Source organism: Theropithecus gelada, chromosome 13, assembly GCF_003255815.1.
Source record: "Theropithecus gelada isolate Dixy chromosome 13, Tgel_1.0, whole genome shotgun sequence".
Taxonomy (NCBI): domain Eukaryota; kingdom Metazoa; phylum Chordata; class Mammalia; order Primates; family Cercopithecidae; genus Theropithecus; species Theropithecus gelada.
This window is the reverse complement of record NC_037681.1, coordinates 46,571,605-46,594,148: the sequence shown is the minus strand read 5'-3', so window position 1 is coordinate 46,594,148 and position 22,544 is coordinate 46,571,605. Positions and strand designations below refer to the sequence as shown.

General features: G+C 41.6%; 1 protein-coding gene across 3 annotated transcripts in view; it reads left to right on the top strand.

The window, feature by feature from the left end:
• The window catches only part of HADHA (hydroxyacyl-CoA dehydrogenase trifunctional multienzyme complex subunit alpha), a 57,935-nt gene that overhangs the window by 12,698 nt on the left and 22,693 nt on the right, over window positions 1-22,544 (top strand). For all 3 annotated transcript variants that reach the window (XM_025405849.1, XM_025405847.1, XM_025405850.1), the window contains 5 exons: window positions 294-432; window positions 2,371-2,490; window positions 4,384-4,486; window positions 20,210-20,332; window positions 20,820-20,938. In XM_025405849.1, coding sequence (XP_025261634.1) covers window positions 294-432; window positions 2,371-2,490; window positions 4,384-4,486; window positions 20,210-20,332; window positions 20,820-20,938 — 604 coding nt within the window. The remainder of the gene's footprint in view (window positions 1-293; window positions 433-2,370; window positions 2,491-4,383; window positions 4,487-20,209; window positions 20,333-20,819; window positions 20,939-22,544) is intronic.

The following is a 22,544-nucleotide window of genomic DNA, read 5'->3' as shown; positions in this document are numbered from 1 at the left end:
ATTTTTTTTTTTTTTTTTTTTTTTTATTAGAGGCAGGGTTTCACCATGTTAGCCAGGATGGTCTCAATCTCCTGACCTCGTAATCCACCCACCTCGGCCTCCCAAAGTGCTGGGATTACAGGCGTGAGCTACCGTGCCCGGCCCTGCAAAATCATTCTTAACCTTCTGAGTATTTGAAGATTCATTACCAAATATTGATGCATGATAGGATAAGTGTATAGTGAATAAGTATTGAACCAAATAAGTTACAGTTTTATCTTTTTTTCTGTTCTCTACTTTTGTGGATAATGCAGCATGTTATCCGCTTGCAAGACCCTTCAAGAAGTAACACAGCTATCACAAGAAGCACAGAGAATATTAGAGAAACTTGAAAAGTCCCCAAAGCCTGTTGTGGCTGCCATCAATGGATCCTGCCTGGGAGGAGGACTTGAGGTATAGATATTCTAAAGTTATTGAGACACTGTCCAACTCATTGGTGGCATTCATCAGCTATAAACTCTTAGGCTACTGCTTTGCCTGGAAAAAGTTTCTGGAGGAGAATCAGCTTTGTTTTTTGTTTTGAGATGGAATTTTGCTCTTGTCTCCCAGGCTGGAGTGCAATGACACCATCTTAGCTCACTGCAACCTCTGCCTCTCGGCTTCAAACAATTCTCCTGCCTCAGCCTCCCCAGTAGCTGGGATTACAGGTGTGCATCACCATGGCCAGCTAATTTTTGTATTTTTAGTAGAGATGGAGTTTCACCATGTTGACCAGGCTGGTCTCAAACTCCTGACCTCAGGTGATCCACCTGCCTCGGCCTCCCAAAGTGCTGGGATTATAGGTGTGAGCCACCATGCCTGGCTAGCTTTGTTTTTAGTTATCAAACTTCTGGATAGGTTTTAATCCTTAATCCACATGACACAGAGCAAGTGGCACAGAGCAAGTAAACGAAGGTGTGATGTTTTCATTTGAACTGCATCTCTAATGTCCTTTTGAATTCTAAAAATCTGGTTCAAGTTTGCAGGGCAAAGATTCAGAAGTGTGATCTATGCTCTTAAGCTACTTAAGTCTGGTTGAGACACACAAAGCATAATATAAGTGCTTTGTCAGTAGTAAATTTGGTAAATAATAGAAGACTTGAGAGAAGAGATGCTTACTAGACCCAAACATGTAGAAAAAAAAAGAAGGGGAAAAGAAAACATTCATTGAGCACTTTTCACATGCTGAACTCTGTGCCAGACACTTTCACATATGCAGTCATTTACGACATAACGTTTCAATGACCAATTGCATATACAACAGTGGTTCTATAAGACTGTAACACTATGTTTTTCTATACCTTTTCTGATAAGCATTTCTTTATAGAAATGCTTGTCACTGTGCCACAGTTGCCTACAGTATTCAGTACAGTCACATGCTGTCCAGGTTTGTAGTCCCTTAGGACAGGGGTCCCCAATCCCCAGGACATAGCCTGTTAGGAACTGGGCCCCACAGCAGGAGGTGAGCAGTGGGCGAGTGAACATTACTACCTGAGTTCCACCTCCTGTCATATCAGCAGTGGCATTAGATTCTCATAAGAGCAGGAACCCTGTTGTGAACTGCACATGAGAGGGATCCAGGTTGCACACTCCATTGGCCTCTATTGCCTGATGATTTGAAGTAGAACAGTTTCATCCTGAAACCTCTCCCTCCCACCCCACCCCCAGTTCTTGGAAAAAATTATCTTCCGAGAAACCAGTCCCTGGTATCAAAAAGGTTGGGTACCACTGGACTAGGAGCAACAGGCTATCCCATATAGCCTAGATGTGTAGCAGGCTCTGCCATTTGGGTTTGTGTAAGTACACTCTACGATGTTCACACAACAACAAAATTGCCTAATGACAGGTTTCTCAGAACATATCCCCCTCATTATGTGACACATGACTATATTAATTAAGAAAACCTGTGCCTGGCCCTAAACTATAAGCAGAATTTGATTAACCAGAATATGGAGGGCAAAACAATTCCACACATGGTATGGTGTGAGCAAAGGCAAAAGCAAAGCCAACTAGGACACCATAAGTAGATGTGCTTGATTGGAGAGTCCAGGGCTTTTTAACCTGGGGTCCATATAAAATTGTGTGTGCATTTTTCTCTTGAGAGCTTCTCTAGCTTTCAGTAGATTTTTCAGGAGATCTACGGCCCAAAAAGAGGTTAGTAAATTAGAGGAAAAGTGTGAAAAAAAGGCTAAAAAGGTAAATTCTAGAAATTATTAAATGCCAGCCTAAGGAATTTCAATTTTTTCTGTGAGCACATTCCTGCTTTATAAGTAATCTTTAGACCCTTATCGATCTCAAGTTGCTACTAAGTCACATTTTCTAACATTCTAATTTTCTTTCATTTGTTCAAAGCTTGCCATTTCATGCCAATACAGAATAGCAACAAAAGACAGAAAAACAGTATTAGGTGTCCCTGAAGTCTTGCTGGGGGCCTTACCAGGAGCAGGAGGCACACAAAGGCTGCCCAAAATGGTGAGTCTAACATCCCCTTTGTGAACCTATATGCCCTCTTTAGATCTGTTTTCATATATAAAATGAATAATATGGGCATTCATTGTAGAATTAAAAAACCAAATAAAATATGAGTGTACAGGATCAATGACAGACTTTTATTCCTGGTCTTATTTTTTCAATTCCACAGAATTTTTTTTTCTTTTTTCTTTTTTTTTCTTTTCTTTTGAGACAAAGTCTCGCTCTGTAGCTCAGGCTAGAGTGCAGTGGTGCGATCTCAGCTCACTGCAACCTTCTCCTCGTGGGTTCAAGCAATTTTCCTGCCTCAGCCTCCCGAATAGCTGGAATTACAGGCACGCGCCACTGCACCCAGCTAATTTTTTAGTAGAGACGGGGTTTCACCATGTTGGCCAGGCTGGTCTTGAACTCGCGACCTCAGGTAATCCTCCCGCCTTGGCCTCCCAAAGTGCTGGGATTACAGATGTGAGCCACCACGCCTGGCCTAATTCCACAGAATTATTGATCAAGGTCCTTTGTTAGTCTCTGAGGAAGGATAAAGATAACTAAGATGCATGTCTTGCTTTTCTGGAGCTTATGGTTTAATTGGTTCCTTTTCCATATAGTACCGTCTTAACAGTTTTTCAAAACCATGAGTCATATTAATATTTCATAATAAATATAAGAGACAGACCTTTTCCCTCATTATCTGATTTGGATGTTCTCATTGCTGTGTCCTATGGAACCAAAAGAAGCTCAGCAGGTTTTGAATTCCAAGGAGAAGGGAAGGACAGTCAGACCTGGATGCTACAGAGCAGTCTTAATGTCAACTCAAGGGCCCACTGAACCTCGTAGCTTCTGGCACTCTAGATTCCTCAGTGAAAACAAGGCTCAACAGACATACTTTTTGCAGGGAAGTTGATCTCAGTTGAGCACAAAAGAAAACAAGGTTTATGGTGGTAATTTTCTAATAATAATAATGTGCTTTCCTTCATAGGAATGTCAAAAGGATTTATTGAAAGAATGAATATGCATATATGTGTATCAAAAATATTTGTTGAGTTTCTTTCTCCTTTTTTTTCTTGAACTATAGCTGGTATTTGAATGTTACTAGAAGCCATTCTTCTAATATCATATAAGCAGCCCTAGCTGAGTTCTATTTTTGTTAAGCTTAAAATTCTTTTTAAAGACTTTGTCAAAACGATCAGGTTTCTCAGAGTCTTTGCTGTTTTCAATATGATTTATTTTATCTTATTTTATTTTATATTTTATTTTATTTTATTTTATTTTTGGAACAGAGTCACTCTGTTGCTCAGGCTGGAGTGCAGTGGCGTGATCTTGGCTCACTGCAACCTCCGCGTCCTGGATGCAAGCAATTCTTGTGCCTCAGCCTCCCGAGTAGCTGGAATGACAGGTGTGCCCCACCACGCCCAGCTAATTTTTTGTATTTTTAGTAAAGATAGGGTTTCACCATGTCAGGCCAGGCTGGTCTTGAACTCCTGACCTCAGGTGATCCACCTGCCTTGGCCTCCCAAAGTGCTGGGATTACAGGTGTAAGCCACCGTGCCCGGCCAGAATTTTAAATATTTTATAAATGATAGGAAAAAAAACCCTCAGAATAACAGAAATGTACAATTTTAGGAAACATGAAATTCTTTACCTTATTAGTATAAGAATCCTATATATTGAATTAAGAGATAAAGATATTTTTGCTTCAGCTAGAGGTATCTAATCCCCAAAGTTACCCAAATGTATATCAGTATATTAAATATAACTTATCTATGCTATTGACAAATAGCATAAACATATGGTTTGACTTTTTTCATTTTAATATTTGTTCATTTGATGATTTGTAAACTATATAATTATCACCCTGATTTCTTTCCCCCTATACTGTCATCCTTGCTTGCCTGTTAGGTGGGTGTGCCTGCTGCCTTGGACATGATGCTGACTGGTAGAAACATTCGTGCAGACAGGGCAAAGAAAATGGGATTGGTTGACCAATTAGTGGAACCCCTGGGTAAGTGTTAGCACATCTCAGAGTTGGGCCTTATAAAGTTACTTATTTTTTTAAAGTATTAACCTCTTATGCCAGGCATGGTGGCTCATGCCTGTAATCCCGGCACTTTGGGAGGCTGAGGCAGGAAGACCATTTGAGGTCAGGAGTTTGAGACCAGCCTTGCCAACGTGGTGAAACCCTGTCTCCACTAAAAATGATTAGCCAGCTGTGGTGGCACAAACCTGTAGTCCCAGCTACTTGGGAGGGTGAGGCAGGAGGATCGCTTGAACCTGGTGGGGCTGAGGTTGCAGCGAGCCAAGATTGTGCCATTGCGCTCCAGTCTGGGCAACAGAGCCAGGCTCCCATCTCAAAAGAAAAAATGGTTAACCTCTTGAATATCATAGGAAGCACAGAGTGAAGCTCAAACTCTTAAGAAATGGGTCAGTATTCTAAGGAAGGAAGTTTTCTAAAATAGCTGATACTAAATCATTTTCAACATCACCCTGATTTTTATTTTGGTTTATAATTAGAACATTAGGAGTACAGAATTCAGTCAAGTCATTATTTTTGATTCTTAAATTACCTGTATCATTATCCATGCATAACCTTCCTTCAGTTTCTTGTGTCTGTTTTAGTAAGATAATAAATGAAACAACCAACCTGAGAATATTAACAATAATTGACATCTACTGATGGGCTACTTCCTCCCATTCAGTTTCTTTGCCTCCCTTTTTTTTTTTTTTTTTTTTTGAGGCAGAGTCTCGCTCTGTAGCCCAGGCTGGAGTGCAGTGGCCAGATCTCAGCTCACTGCAAGCTCCGCCTCCCGGGTTTACGCCATTCTCCTGCCTCAGCCTCTCGAGTAGCTGGGACTCCAGGCGCCCACCACCTCGCCAGGCTAGTTTTTTGTATTTTTTAGTAGAGAAGGGATTTCACTGTGTTAGCCAGGATGGTCTCGATCTCCTGACCTTGTGATCCGCCCGTCTCGGCCTCCCAAAGTGCTGGGATTTCAGGCTTGAGCCACCGCGCCCAGCCTTTGCCTCCCTTTATCCAAAGAAGCCACTATTCTGATTTGTATATTCATCACCCTTATATTTCTTGAAAATCAGCATTATTGAGATATTATTTACATAATAGTAAATGTGTTAATTTTGTGTGTGTGTGTGTGTGTGTGCATGTTGGGGTCTCACTCTGTTGCTCAGACTGGAGTATAGTGGTGTGAATATAGCTTAATGCAACCTCAACTTTTTGGGCTCAAATGATCTTCCCACTTCTGCCCCCTGAGTAGCTGAGACCACAGGCATATGCTGCCACACTAGCTAATTTTTTATTTTTTGTAGAAACAAGATCTCACTCTGTTGTCCAGGCTAGTCTCAAACTCCTGGGCTCAAGCAATCCTCGTGCCTCAGCCACCCAAAGTGCCGAGATGACAGGTGTGAGCCACTGTGTCTGGTGAAATTGACCAATTTTTAATGTATAATTTGAGTTTTGAAAATGTATATAGCTATGTAAACACTGCCACAATCCAAAAATAGCCATGCATGGTGGCTCACTCCTGTAATCATAGCACTTTGGGAGGCTGAGGTGGAAGAATTGCTTGAGGCCAGGAATTCAAGATCAGCCTGGACAACAGAGCAAGATCCCATCTCTTAATAAAGAATTTTTTTTAAATTAGCTGGGTATCATAGTGTACACCTGTAGTCCCAGCTAGTCAGGAGGCTGAGGCAGGAATATTGTTTGAGCCCAGAAGTTCAAGGCTGTAGTGAGCTATGATTGCACCACTGTACTCCAGCCTGAGCAACAGAGTGAGATGCCATCTTTAAAAAATTTTTTTTTAAACATTTCTGAGGCCAGGCGCGGTGGCTCAAGCCTGTAATCCCAGCACTTTGGGAGGCCGAGACGGGCGGATCACGAGGTCAGGAGATCGAGACCATCCTGGCTAACACGGTGAAACCCCGTCTCTACTAAAATACAAAAAAAAATTAGCCGGGGGAGGTGGCGGGCGCCTGTACTCCCAGCTACTCGGGAGGCTGAGGCAGGAGAATGGCGTGAACCCGGGAGGCGGGGCTTGCAGTGAGCTGAGATCCGGCCACTGCACTCCAGCCTGGGCAACAGAGCCAGACTCCGTCCCAAAAAAAAAAAAAAAACATTTCTGGTATGTAGCTTGTTTTACTCTTCGTTCACTTAGCATAATGCTTTTGAGATGCATCCATACTGTTGCATATATCAGCAGTTTGTTCCTTCTTATTGCTGAGTGTTACTCCATTGTAGAAATGTACCATAGTTTGTTTATCCATTCACCAAATGATGAGCATTTGAGTTGTTTCTAATTTAGGGCTATTCTGAATAAAACTGCTGTAAACATTCATCTTTAAGTCTTCATGTGGGCGTGACTGGGCATGGTAGCTCAAGCCTCTAATCCCAGCACTTTGGGAGGCTGAGCCAGGCTGATCGCCTGAGGTCAGGAATTCAACACGAGCCTGACCAACATGGTGAAACCCCGTCTCTACTTAAAATACAAAAATTAGCTGTGTGTAGTGGTGTGCACTTGTGGTCCCAGCTACTTGGGAGGCTAAGGTAGGAGAATCGCTTGAACCCAGGAGGTGGAGGTTGCAGTGAGCCAAGATTGCACCACTGCACTCCAGCCTGGGTGACAGAGCGAGACTGTCTCAAAAAACAAAAAGTCTTTATGTGGACAAATGTTTCATTTCTGTTGGGTAAATACTAAAGAGTGGATTGACTAGTCCATATAACAGATATATATTAGCTTTTGAAAAAAAAAGTTTAGCCTGAGCAGCATAACAAGACTCTGTCTCAACAAAATATAAAGTTTTAATTAGTTGGGTGTGGTGGCACATGCCTGTAGTCCTGGCTACTAGGGAGGCTGAGGCAGGAGGATTGCTTGAACCCAGGAGTTTGAGGTCACATTGAGCTATGATCAGGCCACTGCACTCCAGCCTGGGTGACAGAGGGAAACCTTATCTCTGGGAAGAAAAAAAAAAAAAATTTTTAGAGATGAGTCTTTGAGTCTTGCTATGTCACCGAGGCTGGCCCCAGACTCCTGGGCTCAAGCAATCTTCCTGCCTCAGCCTCCCAAGAAGCTGGGATTATGAGGCATGTGCCACTAGCATGTGCTAGGTATGTGTTTGCTTTCCTGTCAGACTGTTTTCCCAAAGTGGTTATACTCTTTTGCATTCCCACCAGCAGTGTATGAGAGTTCTAGGTACCAGCCACTTTGCATGGTCAATCTTTTTAATTTTAGACATTCTAACAGGAATGTAGTAACAGTTCTTTTTTCTTTCTTTTTTTTTGAGACACAGTCTCACTCTGTTGCCCAGGCTGGAGTGCAGTGGAACAATCTTGGCTCACTGCAACCTCCGCCTCCGATGTTCAAGCAATTCTCCTCCCTCAGCATCCCAAGTAGCTGGGACTATAGGCACCTACCACCATGTCCAACTAATTTTTGTATTTTTAGTAGAGATTGGGTTTTACCTTGTTGTCAGGGCTGGTCTCAAACTCCTGACCTCAAGTTATCCACCTGCCTCAGCCTCCCAAAGTGCTGAGATTATAGGTGTGTGCCACCATACCCAGCTGGAATGTAGTCATATTTCCTTGTGGTTTTTATATTACCCTAATTACCAAATATATTGAATATCTGTATATCTTATAAAGAGGCATCTGTTCAAATTTTTTGCCCATTTTGTTGGACTGAGTTGTTTTTCCTATTACTGAGTTTTCAGAGTTCTTTATATATTAGGATACAAGTCCTTTATCAAATATATGATTTGCAAATATTTCCTTATAGTCTGTGGCTTATCTTTTCACTATATAAGAGCAGAAATTCTTAATTGTAATGAAGTCTGGTTTATCAAGTTTCTCTTTTATGGATCATGCTATTAGTGTGGTATCTAAAAAACATTTTTCTAATTCAAGATCACTAAGATTTTCCTGTATACTTTCTTCTAGAAATTTTCTAGTTTTAACTCTTACATTTTGGTCTGTGATCCATTTGAAGTATTTATGGATCATGCTATTAGTGTGGGATCTAAAAAGTTTTTTTCTAACTCAAGATCACTAAGATGTTCCTGTATACTTTCTTCTGGAAATTTTCTAGTTTTAGCTCTTACATTTTGGTCTGTGATTCATTTCAAGTTTTATTGGAATTGCATTGAATCAGTATATAAATTTAGGGAGAATTGACAGCCTGAAAATATTGAGTCATTTCATCCTTGAACATGGTAAAGTTCTCTGTTTATTTAGGTCTTTAAATTTCTCTCAGTAGTGTTTGGTACTTTTGAATGAATAGATCTTGAACACATTTTGTTAAATTTATGCCTAGGAATTTCATACTTTTAGGCTGTTTTACTTTTTTAACTTTAATTTCTCACTAGAATATAGAAATAGAGGCCGGGCGCGGTGGCTCAAGCCTGTAATCCCAGCACTTTGGGAGGCCGAGACGGGCGGATCACAAGGTCAGGAGATCGAGACCATCCTGGCTAACATGGTGAAACCCCGTCTCTACTAAAAATACAAAAAACTAGCCGGGTGAGGTGGCGGGCGCCTGTAGTCCCAGCTACTCGGGAGGCTGAGGCAGGAGAATGGCATAAACCCGGGAGGCAGAGCTTGCAGTGAGCTGAGATCCGGCCACTGCACTCCAGCCTGGGCGACGGAGCGAGACTCCGTCTCAAAAAAAAAAAAAAAAAAAAAAAGAAATACAAAGATTTTTGGACATGGACCTTGTATATTGTGGTTTAGCCAAATTCATTTACTAGTTCTAGTAGCCTTTTTTTTTTTTTTAAATAGATTCCTGAGGATTTTCTACATAGTTAATTATGTTGTCTTTAAGTAAAGATAGTTCGGCTTCTTTCTTTCCAATATAGATGCCATTTATTTCTTTTTCTTGACTTACCACAATGTCTAAGACCTTTGTACAATATTGGATAGAAGTCATGAGAACAAATATTGTCAACCCGTTCCCAGTCTTAGGAGGAAAGCATTCAGTATTAAGTATGGTGTTAGTTGTAGGTTTTTCATATGTACTCTTTATCAGGTTTGCTGAGAATGAGTATTGAATTTTGTCATGCCTTTTCTCCATCTACTGAGATAATTGTGGGTTTTTTTTCTTTTTTAGTCTATTAATAATGTCAGTCACATTGATTTTTGAATATTGAACCAGCCTTGTTTCTTCGAATAAACTCCATTTTGTTGTCATATATTATAAAGGATTTTTATGTTTGGTCATGAGGGATAAAGTCTCAGGGATAATTTTCTTAGGATATTTTTGCCTGGTGTTGGTATCAGGGTAATGCTGGCTTCATAAAATGAATTGAGAAGTATTCTCTCCTCTCTTTTTTTTTTTTTTTTTTTGAGACGGAGTCTCGCCCTGTCACCAGGCTGGAGTGGTGCAGTGGCGAGATCGCAGGCTAATTTTTGTATTTTTAGTAGAAATGGTGTTTCACCATGTTGGCCAGGATGGACTCAATCTCCTGACCTCATGATCCGCCTGCCTTAGTCTCCCGAAGTGCTGAGATTACAGGTGTGAGCCACCGTGCCTGGCCTCCATATTTTCTGAAAGATTTTATGTAGAGTTGGTATTATTTCTTAAATACTTGGTAGAATTAACCAGTAATTCCTGGGCTCCTAGTTTTCTTTGTTGGGAAAGTTTTTACTTGTGAATTCAATTAATAGATATAGGGCTATTCAGGTTCTCCATTCTAGAGTAAGCTATGGTAGTAGTTTGTGTCTTTCAAATAATTTGTTCATTTCATCTATTAACAATTTGCCAAATTTATTGCAAAAAAGTTGTTCATAATACTTGTCATTTTAATGTTTTTATACTCTATAATGATGTCTCCTCATTCATTCCTGATATTGATAGTTTATCAGCTGATAGGACTTTAATCACTTATAAAATACCTTCGCAATAACATCTAGGTTAATGTTTATTGAATAACTGGGCTGTAGCCTAGCCAAGTTGACATATTTGAAGACTATCATACTCCACGCCTTGTCTGTTTGATACCCATACACATCTCCTGAAGCCATACTTAGTCTTCAAATAAAGGCAATGACAAGAGTCATACTTAATCCTGACATGATGCAATTCTCCTTTATACAACCAAAAATACACTAATCCTTTCCCTAGAAGAGGATGCCGAGTCCTTGGGTGAAATTCACTCTTCTCTCATATTCTGTAACATAAATGCTATGATATAAAGTTAACTATTATGGATACATCTTATATTAGATGATAAGGAGCTAGAGAAGAAAACACAAATATTCGGTTAATTATATACATTCATAACAAAATAAGAAAGAAATCCTCATAAATAGTACAGTATTCATTTCTGTATTCAGAAATGAATATTTATCATATTTCCAGATTAGTATTCAGCTGATCTGGAAAGAGAACTGAGCTATCAAATGTCAGAGTAAATAATTAAACAACCCAAAAGGAAAGTAACGGCGGAGCCTTTATTCACTTACTATGATAGTTTACACAAAAGGCTAAAACCAAAGAAAGTGCCAGCTCCTCCCTATACCATTTTCCCCATGGAATGGTACACTGGTTGAGGATCTGGTAGATTAGCATACAAGTGGGTGTCATCTCACTGTTGCAAAAGCCCTGAACAAAAGGTTCCTGAGGCTTTATGGACCCTGGGTGAGGAGAGTGGAGTAGACTGGGAGAAGTGTCTTTAAGATTTCCCCTTCCTGCCGGGTGCAGTGGCTCATGCCTGTAATACCAGCACTTTGGGAGGTCGAGGCGGGCGGATCACCTGAGGTGAGAAGTTCGAGACCAGCCTGGCCAACATGGCAAAACCTCATCTCCACTAAAAATACGAAAATTAGCCAGGCGTGGTGGCACATGCCTGTAATCCCAGCTACTCAGGAGACTGAAGCAGGAGAATCACTTGAACCCGGGAGGCAGAGGTTGCAGTGAGCCGAGATTGTGCCACTGCACTCCAGCCTGGGCGACAGAGTGAGACTCTGTCTCAAAAATAAATAAATAAAAGATTTCCCCTTCCTCCTTTGACAAGGTCTCAGCAGAGGCACCTGAAGAAGGCCTCAGCCAAAGTCTCCATATAAAAAGACCTAGGAATAGAAGGCATCTAGGCTAGGAATGCACATTTGTGTAAGAGCTTAGCTAGCCCCAGAGACCCAAGTCCTTGACTGCAGCTCCCTCAGATGACACCGCAATGCACTGACTGTGTACCAGGTCTGGTGTGGAAAGGGTGATATTTCTACTCCCCTTTTCATATTCCCTTTGCCCTCAGGAAGTACCTCAGTTTGTCCTACTTCTTTGCCTGGTGGGGTGACCTTCATTCCTAAAATGTCTTCTAGGCCACTAGCAGTCCTGTGCGAATTGGGTTGTGATTTTCTACTGACTAATTAGAGGTCATGTTAGTACTAAGGGACACCCTAAGAGATCTGCCACATTTGAGACATACTCTTCCTTACCTCTGTTGTGTAGTAGCAACCTAATTTCCCCTTGGTAATCAGGATTAATCACCCCAGCCAGTACAGTACCCGCCCTCTGCTGCCTGTTGATTTCAAGGCATGAGGAGCCCAAAGTGGCCAGATGGCAGTTTTAACTTCCAGTTCAGTAGAATCATTGTTGTGTCTCCTGGTGGAAGCATTCCTCCCTTTGGAACCAAGCCTTCTAGACAGGCAGAGCCCAAAGTTGCAGGGACAAGAAGCAGAAATTTTGCTGGTAGATTAGATCACTAGGGGTAATAGTGAACAGGGTAATTTCTGTTTGCTCTCCTTGATTTCTGGACTCTCGAATCCTGGCTGTGGGAAAAATAGCACCCTATGCTGGAAGCTGACTTAAAACATTTGCGCATCATGGAGGACATTGACTCTGCAAAATAATGCCACTTAGCTGGCACTGTGATGGAGTCTTCAGTAGTCCATCCTACCATTCTGTCGAGCCAGCTGCTTCCCAATGATGCAGTAAGATCAGTGTTTTGTGAGCATGGCCCATTGCTGCACTTCACTTACTAAGTAGTTGGTTCCTTGATAAGAAGCAGTGCTTGGTGGGATACCATAATGGTGGATAAGGCACTCTGTAAGTCCACAAATGGTAGTTTTGGCAAAAGCATTGTGTGCCAGGAAGGCAAATTGATATTCACAGTAAATGTTCCAGTAAGAACCAAAGCACTGCCCTTTCCATGACAGAAGCAGTGCAAAGTAATCGACCTGCCACAAGGTGGCTCCCTAATCACCCTGGAGACTCTCCATATGAGGGATTCAGTGTAGGTTTCTGCTACTGGCTGATTGGGCACTCAACAGTGGCTGTAGCCAGATGGGCCTTGGTAAATGAAAGTCCACATTGCCTAAGCCCATGCATAACCTCCACACTCGCCATCATGGCCGCTGTTCATAAAGCAGTGACAAGAGTGACTGGGGAAAGATGCTGACTGGTATCCATAGAACAAGTCATCCCATCCAATTTGTCATTGAAATCCTCGACTGAGGTCACTCTTTGATGAGCATTTAATGGGACACAGTGTTTTCACATTATTTGCCTGTTCAGAGAGGTTTGTCCACTGACCTACTCCCCAGGTGTCCTTGTATATTAGTTTGCTAGGGCTGCCATAACAAATACCAGACTGAGTGGCTTAAACAACAGAAACTTAACATGTTTTCTCGCATTTCTGGAAACTGGAAGTCTAAGATCAGGTGTTAGCAGGTTTGGTTTCTTCTGAGGCATCTCTCTTTGGCTTGCAGATGGCCCTGCTTTCTTACTCTGTCTGCATATCTCTGGCATCTCTTTTGTGTGTCCAAATTTTTTCTTCTTATAAGGACACCAGTCAGATTGGATTAGGGAACACCCTAATGGCCTCATTTTAACTTAATCACTTCTTTAAAGGCCCTATCCCCAATTATAGTCACATTCTGAGATACTGGAGGTTAGGACTTCAACATATGAATGGGGTGGGGGGGAAACAATTCAGCCCATAACACCTTGCCAACAGTTTTTCATCTGTGTTCCCCCAAGTTCCTGACCATCCAGGCAAACCGTTGGCCACAGCCTATGAATCAGAGTAGACCCTTAGTTCAGGCCATTTTTCTTTCTAGACAAAATGGACAACCAGGTGCACTGCCAGAAGTATTGCCCACTGGGAGGCTGTCCCTTCACCACTGTCCTTAAGGGGCGTCCCAGAAGGGACTGTAGTGTTACAGCTGTGCACTTCCAGGTGGAACCTGCATATCACACAGAAGTATCTACAAACCAGGCCCGAGTTTTTCTTTGCCAATCAACTGGCCATAGAGAACTCCCCATGAGGCCATAGGTGCAGGCTGGGAGAGACAAAGAACAGGGCCGTGGAGTATTTTGGCTACTTCCTCATGCAGCTTGTGCCTTTAGTGTCTGTTTAAGCCCAGTCTTACATATACCACTGCCATTTGATAATGGAGTGCTACCATGTACACCCCACTTTATGGCTTAGTAGGTTAGACAACATCTGTTTCATGATCGGCAGCTCAGGTCACCTGGTAACTTGATGCCCCATGGTTAAGCTTTGAGTCTCTACGAAGTCCCACTAATAAGCCAAACACTGTTTGCCAAAAGGAGAGTAGTCACAGAGGATGGTAGGGCTTTTTCTAAAATCCTAAGCGTCTGTGTTGTGATTCACCTAATAGAGATCTATTAAAGACTCCAGACAGCATCTCTGTCTGCTGCCGACACTTCAGGCACCATCGGGTTTGAATCACATGGCCCAAATGGCAGAACTGCTTCTCTTGTTCTGGATCCCACTTAAACTAGCAGCTGTTTTAGTTACTCAGTAAATGGGCTGGAGTAGCAACTCAAATGAGTAATATGTTGTCTCCAAAGTCTGAAGCAGCGCCCAGGTGTTCTGCGTGTCTTTTTGTGGTAGGAGGGGCCAGGTGCAACACTTACCCTTTACAACAGAAGGGATGTCTTTGTATGCCCTAGACCACTGGATCCCCAGAAATTTCACTAACATGGGAGGCCCTGAATTTTGGAGGGATTTATTTCCCACCTTCTGTCACACACATGTGTTACCCCCAGCATGTCTAGAGTAGTTAATACTTCCTGCTCACCAGATCCATTCAGCATAATATCACAGTGTAATGAACCAGCATGATATCTTGTGGAAGGACAAGGTAATCAGGCTCTTTGTGGACTAAATTATGATATATGGTTGAAAACAATACACCCACCCCTAAGGTAAGACATTGAAGGTATATTGCTGAAAGCAAACTGCTTCTGGTGGTCTTTACTAACGGATAACCAAGAAAAAAAAGCTTCTGTCAGATCAGTCACTGCATACCAGGTCCAAGGATGTATGTTAATTTGTTCAAGCAATAAAATGACATCTGGAACACCAGTTACAATTGCAGTTGCCACCTGATTAAATTTATAGTAATCCACTGTCATTCCAGAAGATCCATCTGTTTTCTGCACTATCCAGAGTAGGCAAGTTGAATGGGAATGAAGTAGGAATCACCACCCCTACCTCTTTCAGTCCTTGATGGTGACACTAATCTCTGCAGTCCCTCCAGGATTGTGGTGTTGCTTTGGTTTACTGTTTTCTAGGTAGTGGCAGTTTTAGTGGCTTTCACTTGGCCTTTCCCACCATAGTAGCCCTTACTCTACAAGTCAGAGAATACAGTGATATTACTCATTGCTGAGTATGTCTGTTCCAATTGTACATTCTGAAACTGGGAAAATAACCACAGGATGGGCTCAGGGACCTGCTAGGCCCACTGAGACAGACCTGAGCTAAAACTCCATTGATCACTTGACTTCATAAGCCCCTACTCTGACTACTGGACCACAGTGATGTTTGGGTCCCCTGGAATTAGTGTTAGTTCAGAAGCCATTGTCTGGTAATCCCCAAAAAATCATTGTTTCCCCTTCTGCAAGGCAAATAGCCATAGGTCCCTTTGGGGAAGGGTAGGAGAAAGATAAACAGGAAAGTCTCCTCAAGAGGACACAGCTTCCCTTTCATTACGGAGATTCTGGATCTGTAAAGTAGCTCATTTCTGGGAATTGATTAAGGGGCCATGACTCTCTTCGAGTGATTCAAGTTATACTTCTGTTGACCAGACCTAGAATTCTTCTGCTTATATACATCAAGTGAGAGTTTAGTAGACTGCCCATCTATTTCTTTTCTAGGGACGCCATGATCGACTACCCAATGCCATAGGTCTCTGCAAGTCTGACTATTCTGATTACTGCTTTGGCCCCACTATTTATTACGGTAACCATGCCCACCTTGATTTGGCATGGTGCTGCTACTTGGCCCCTGCCACCCCGGGATTCCTTTATCCCCATTGCATTTAGGGATCCCAGTTGATGGTAGCAGTTCCCACCGTAATTTCTGACCTCCAAAGAAAAGCAACCACAGAGCAGAAATGCTGGGCCTCACCTCACAAATTGATTTCTCACAGTGGGGGTGAAGGGTGCACCCTCTGACCCTTCCAGGGTGACCTGTCAGTTCTTTGTTCCTTTTTTCTTCTTCCTGCTTTCTTTTGGATTAATAATTTTTTATTGGCCAGGCACAGTGGCTCACACCTGTAATCCCAGCACTTTGGGAGGCCGAGGTGGGCAGATGACAAGGTCAGGAGATGGAGACCGTCCTGGCTAACATGGTGAAAATTAGCTTGGCATGGTGGCATGCATCTGTAATCCCACCTACTTGGGAGGGTGAGGCAAGAGAATCACTAGAACCTGGGAGGTGGAGGTTGCAGTGAGCTAAGATCACACCACTGCACTCCAGCCTGGGCAACAGAGCAAGACTCCATCTCAAAAAAAAAAAGGTTTTTTTATCTTCATTACTGGCCTTTTACTTTGCTTTTCCCTTTTAATGGTTGCTCTGGGGTTTTACAGTATACATTTTTAACCTATCACAGTCTATTTTCTTTCTTTTTCTTTTTTTTTTTTTTGAGATGGAGTCTCACTCTATCACCCAGGCTAGAGTGCAGTGGTGCGATCTTGGCTCACTGCAATCTGCCTCCCAGGTTCAACCAATTCTCTTGCCTTAGCCTCCTGAGTAGCTGGGATTACGGTGCACACCACCACGCCCAGCTAATTTTTGTATATTAGTAGAGATGGAGTTTCACTATTTTGGCCAGGCTGGTCTCAAACTCCTGACTTCAGGTGATCTGCCTGCCTCGGCCTCCCGAAGTGTTAAGATTACAGGTGTGAGCCACTGCACCTGGCCTGTTTTCAACTGATAATATTTTCATGTGGTGTCAAAACCTTGAAAGAGTATGCATTTATTTTGTATACTCCCCATTTTTGCTATTGTTGTTATACGTTTTACTTCTACATACATTATAAATTCTTCTATATATTGGTATATTTGTTTTACATAATTATCTCTTAAGGAGAATAAAAAATTAGAAAAGATCTTTTCTATAGTTGCCCACATAGTTACCATTTTTAGTGCTTTTTATCCTTTGTATAGGTAGATCCAGATTCCCATCTGATTTGGTTTTCTTCCAACCTGAAGAACTTCCTTTAGAGTTTTCTGTAGTGTAGGTCTGTTCTTACCTTTTGATTTGTCTGACAAAGTCTATTTCCCTCTTCATTTTTAAATATATTTTTCCTAGATTGCTAATGTTTCCTTCTCTCTTTTTTTTTTTTTTTTTTTTTTTTTTTTGAGACAGAGTCTCACCCTGTTGCCCAGGCTGGAGTTCAGTGGCACAATCTCGGCTCACTGAAACTTCTGCCTCCCGGGTTCAAATGATTCTCCTATCTCAGCTTCCTGAGTAGCTGGGAGTACAGGCACCCACTACCACACACCAGTTAATTTTTGTACTTTTAATAGAGTTTCTCCATGTTGGCCAGGCTGGTCTTGAACTCCTGACCTCAAGTGATCTGCCCACCGCGGCCTCCCAAAGTGCTGGGATTACATGAGCCACCACACCTGGCCAGCTAATGTTTTTCTTTTGGTACTTTGTAAATGTCTCCATTCTGTGTGGCTTGCATAATTTCTGATGAAAAGTCTGTTGTCACTTTTATCTTGGCACTTTTTTGTTTGTTTGTTTCTTTTTGAGACAGGGTCTTGCTCTGTTGCCCAGGTTAAAGTGCAGTGGTATGATCATAACTCACTGAAGCCCCAAACTTCTAGACTCAAGCAGTCTTTCCACGTCAGCCTCTCGAGTAGCTGGGACTACAGTCATGCACCACCATGCCCAGCTAATTAAAAAAAATTTTTCTTTTTGTACAGACAAGGTCTTACCGTGTTGCCCAGGCTAATCTCAAACCCCTGGGCTCACGTGATCCTCCTGCCTCAGCCTCCCAAAGCACTGAAATTACAGGCATGAGCCACTGTGCCCAGCTGTCATTCTTTTCTTTATACTTCTATATGTGATGTGCCTTTCCCTTCCTCTTGTCTGCTTTCAGATTTTTCCCTTTATGACTGGTTTTAGCAATTTGATTATGATGTGGCTTGGTTTGTTGGGTTTTTTTTTTTAAAGTTTATTATGTCTGGGATTCATTAAACATCTTGGACATATGGTCTTAGACTTCTTTGGCTATTTCTTCAGATATTTTTCTGTCTCCCTCCCCTTTTTGGAGATTCCAATTTCACATTGTTAGATCATTTGATATTGCCCAAAAATGAAGCTCTGGGTTGTTTGTTTTAGGTCTTCTTTCATTCTGGTTATTTCTACTGCCATGTATTCAAGTTTCCTGATGTTTCCCTCTTCAGTGTATCCCTGCTGTTAATCCAATCCCATGTGATTCACTTTTTTTTTCAGACGGGGTCTTGCCGAGTCTGGTCCTTGAGCTACTGGGCTCAAGTGATCCTCTTGCCTCAGTCTCCCAAGTAGCTGGGGTTGACTCACTTTTATATCTTCAGTTTCTCCTCATTATCGCCTGTTTTCCTCTACCTTCTATAATATACGGCATGAATTTACACTAGCCTTTTTGAACATCGTGTCTGCTCATTCTATCATTCTTTTCATTTCTGGATCTGTGTCTATTTGTTGATCTGTCTCCTGGCTATGGGTCATTCTTTCCTTGCTTCATTTCATGCCTTTTATGGTGGTTCTTTCCTCAGCTGCAGATAGTTTCCCCTCATGCACATGCAGAACAATACTTGACCAGAGTTTCAAGGACCCCTCTTTAGAGCGCTAGAGCTCTTCTGTTGTACAGCAGCTGCTCTCCAGCATGTCACGTCACAGATTCCAGCTGCCCTGGCCTCCCTCAGGATTATGACTGTGTTAGGACTTTTATGGACACTGAACTTTTGTCACTCCAAAGTTTTGGGCTTAGTTATTATTCCTCCTTCCCCACACATTTTCAAAATAGGTCAAATGGGCCAGGCTCGGTGGCTAACACCTGTAATCCTAGCACTTTGGGAGGCCGAGGCGGGCAGATCATTTGAGGTCAGGAGTTCAAGACCAGCCTGGCCAACATGGTGAAACCCCATCTCTACTAAAAATAGAAAATTTAGCTGGGCATGGTGGCACGCACCTGTAATCCCAGCTACTTGAGAGGCTGAGGCAGGAGAATCGCTTGAAACTGGGAGGCAGAGGTTGCAATGAGCCGAGATCACACTGCTGCACTCCAGCCTGGGTTACAGAGCAAGACTCTATCTCAAAAAAAAAATAGGGCAAGTGTCTTAAGAGAGAGATCGGTTGTATGTCTGCTGTGGGTTCTCTCAGTTGGGTTTTGTTTCCTAAGTGCCACAGTACTGCACAAGATTGCCATTTTGACCCTAGCCATATCCTCCAATGTGACTCTTACAGACTTTTGATTGAGAGCCTAGTAGGTGTCTGTGGTGTCTGTTTTCACAGCACTATAAATTGTGTTCTTTAGATTTTTTTAAAATAAGGGTGGGGTCCCACTATGTTGCCCAGGCTGGTTTCGAACTCCTGATCTCAAGCAATCCTCCTATGTCAGTCTTCCAAAGTGCTGGGATTATAAGCATGAGCCACTGCACCTGTTCTTCAGATTTTTTGAGCCTAGCTCTGTAACCTCTTGCCCCAAGCAGGTTCAAGATCTGGTAGAGGCCTTGTGTGGAAAATCAGTTGCATATTGGTTTCAGGCCCCCTTCTCCATAGAAGTACCTTATCTATTAAACATAATGATACTATGAGAGATTTCACTCAACCTCTCTGAGCTAGCCCCTTCCTCCTTGTCTTAGACCTTCACAAATGTTCCTGGGGGAAAACTGGCTTTGCACTTGGTTTCTTCTAACTTCTAATCTGTTGTACATGACCACCAAAAACTCTGATGGTTTCACATTCCTTCTGCTTGGGTCAAGTCCAGTCTTCAGTCTAAGCCCAAAAGCATTACATATCCCTGAAAAGAAAATGATCAGCAATCATCAGTTCAGCTAAGACAGGCTCTTGCTCTCTAGAATTTTAGTTCATATGGTCCTTGTTACTTCCATAGTTCCCCAGTGTCTTTACAAATGATTTCATGATTTGTTCTTTTTTCTTTCCAGTTTTGCATCAAGAATGCAGGTTGCAGTAGACATAATACTTTCCTTTTGTGTGTGTGACGTACTACATTCTACTCAGAAGTGGAAGCCAAATGAAACAGTTTAAGACCACGTTTTCTACCTAGAGCATATCATTGCTCCTCTATTCATTGTAATTTCCCTTCTTTGAGTTCATGGTTTATGACTTTGCCACCTACCAGTCTCCAGTCTGAAATGGAATGCTGTGCTAGAGCCTTTGGCTTTGGCAAGCCTAGGTTTTTCACTACCTGGGACTGGTCTAGGCCTGATTTGCATTCCAGTGTTGCATTCATTTTTGTAGGACCAGGACTAAAACCTCCAGAGGAACGGACAATGGAATACCTAGAAGAGGTTGCAATTACTTTTGCCAAAGGACTAGCTGATAAGAAGATTTCTCCAAAGAGAAACAAGGGATTGGTGGAAAGTGAGTATCATTGTTAAAGAACAAAGGCAAAGCTTCTTTCTTGGAAATTTAATTTTATTTGCTATAGATTCAAAATGAGGAAGTAGTAAATACATTATTTACTCAAAGCATACAGTCAGCCTTAGGAGGCGTAACAACTCCTCAACTTTACGCTAGCCAGTTAAAGCCAATTTTAAAAACCTTTTTTTTTCCTTATGATGACCCTTGAGTCATAGAAAACTTTTCATTTTAGAAAATGTTAAGCACAAACACAAAAAGACTAGATAATAGTGTTATAAACACTCATGTACCCAAGGCCCAGCTTTAACATTCATCAATTAGCATGTTTAAGGTAATGCATAGGTTGAAATTTATATTGTGTGTATCAGCATAAAGAGCAGTTCTTGCAGATAGCTAGAATTACTTCATTTCTACAGAGTTTAGAGGATAAACTAACAGGGAATCTAGGCTCTTTATAGTAAATATCTAAAAGCATTTTATTTTACAGAATTGACAGCGTATGCCATGACTATTCCATTTGTCAGGCAACAGGTTTACAAAAAAGTGGAAGAAAAAGTGCGAAAGCAGACTAAAGGCCTATATCCTGCACCTCTGAAAATAATTGATGTGAGTCTTACCCAATATTCCCAGTTTTCTCATATTTCCTTCCTTTCTATAGATCACTCCTCCTTATTGCCATTCTGGACCATGTATGTTCAGTACTAGATTTCTTAATTCTGCTATTAAAGTAGAATTAATCCTTACCAAAAATAAGGGAAGGGCATAGCAAGCTGTAAGGACTCATATAAAGTGATGTATTTGGGGAAAATCAATGCTGGACTTACTCATTGGTTGATGCATTTAAATCTATCAGTAACAAACCAGCAAACCAGGAAAGGAACCTAAGTCATGTCAGTATAACAAGGCCATTAGAGTGTCAGGCACTAACCAAAAAGTAATTGAAACAAAATTGATGGCTCTATTCTATTCTTGGTCAACATCATTGTCAGTGCCTAAAATCCCTCAAGGACTTCTTCATTGTAATTATAAAAAAGATGTAATGATGTAGAGAAGCTCTGCAAAAGATCAGTGAGGATAATTAAAATGATCACAGGGTTCAAGAAATCTCTTAACAGTAGACTTTAAAACTTAGAACTTTTCAGTTGGGAAAGTCAAAGATTAAGAGAGCATATAACCAAAGACTTCACAATTGGTGAATGGGTCAGTCAACAAGTATATTTTGAGCAGAAGGCACCAAAGCACATAAAATATGAAACATGCCCCCACCTGCCTTCATCTCACAGGCTGGACTGGGGATGTTAGACACGTATATGTGTTAAGGCAGATAGCCTTGTAAGAGATATAAGGCAGCATAAGATTAATACCAAATAATTGGGACAGAGGAGGCAGCAATTACCATGAGACAAAGAGATCAGTAAGTGCCTCATGGGATCTGACCTGAACCCTGAAAGCTGGGTGGAGGATAGGTGAAGGGAAAGTATTGCCAAGGAGGGAGGGCATTTAGAGCAAAGTTATGGAAGCTGGAAAACAGGCTCTTCAAGGAACATTAGTGAGACCAGTGTTTGTGGGAGATAATGAGATGTTAGTCTGAAGAAAAGCAGATTGAAGCTAGATTTTAAAAGGCTGGTAATAATGAATTGAGAAATTTTACCTTTGTCTGATAAAGATTATAGAGAGCCATTTGCATGGTAGTGGGTAAAAATGGTTTCGAAGGAGAGACAAAGTACAGCAGTGGATTAGCAAACTGTCTTAGTAATTCAGGCTTGAACTTTGAATGAGGCCCTGTGATATAATAGTAAAGTAAAAATATGAAAGCAGCAACAGGCTTGCCAAAGAGAGGTTATGAGTTAGGTTCAGATATATTGAGTTCAGATATTATGGGAAATTCAAGCAACAGCAGTTTAGACAGAGAAGTCAGAGTTAGAGATGTCAATTTTCTTATTTTTAAAAATTTGTCATTCCCGTAAATTATGATAGTGAGTAAGTACAGGGTCATTTTTTTCATCTTTTATACTTGCCATTGTACTTAGGATAGTACTTATCCCAAATGTTACGCTGAATTTTGTAGAGTTCATGATTAATGTGATAAACTAGGTCATGTATCTGAGGGAGAAAGCGTAGAGAGCTAAAAGGGCTGAAAGTGGAAGTTCAGGATCTGCCTACATTTGAAGATCAGGAGAGAAGCCAGAAGAGTAATTCAAGCTTTGTCTTT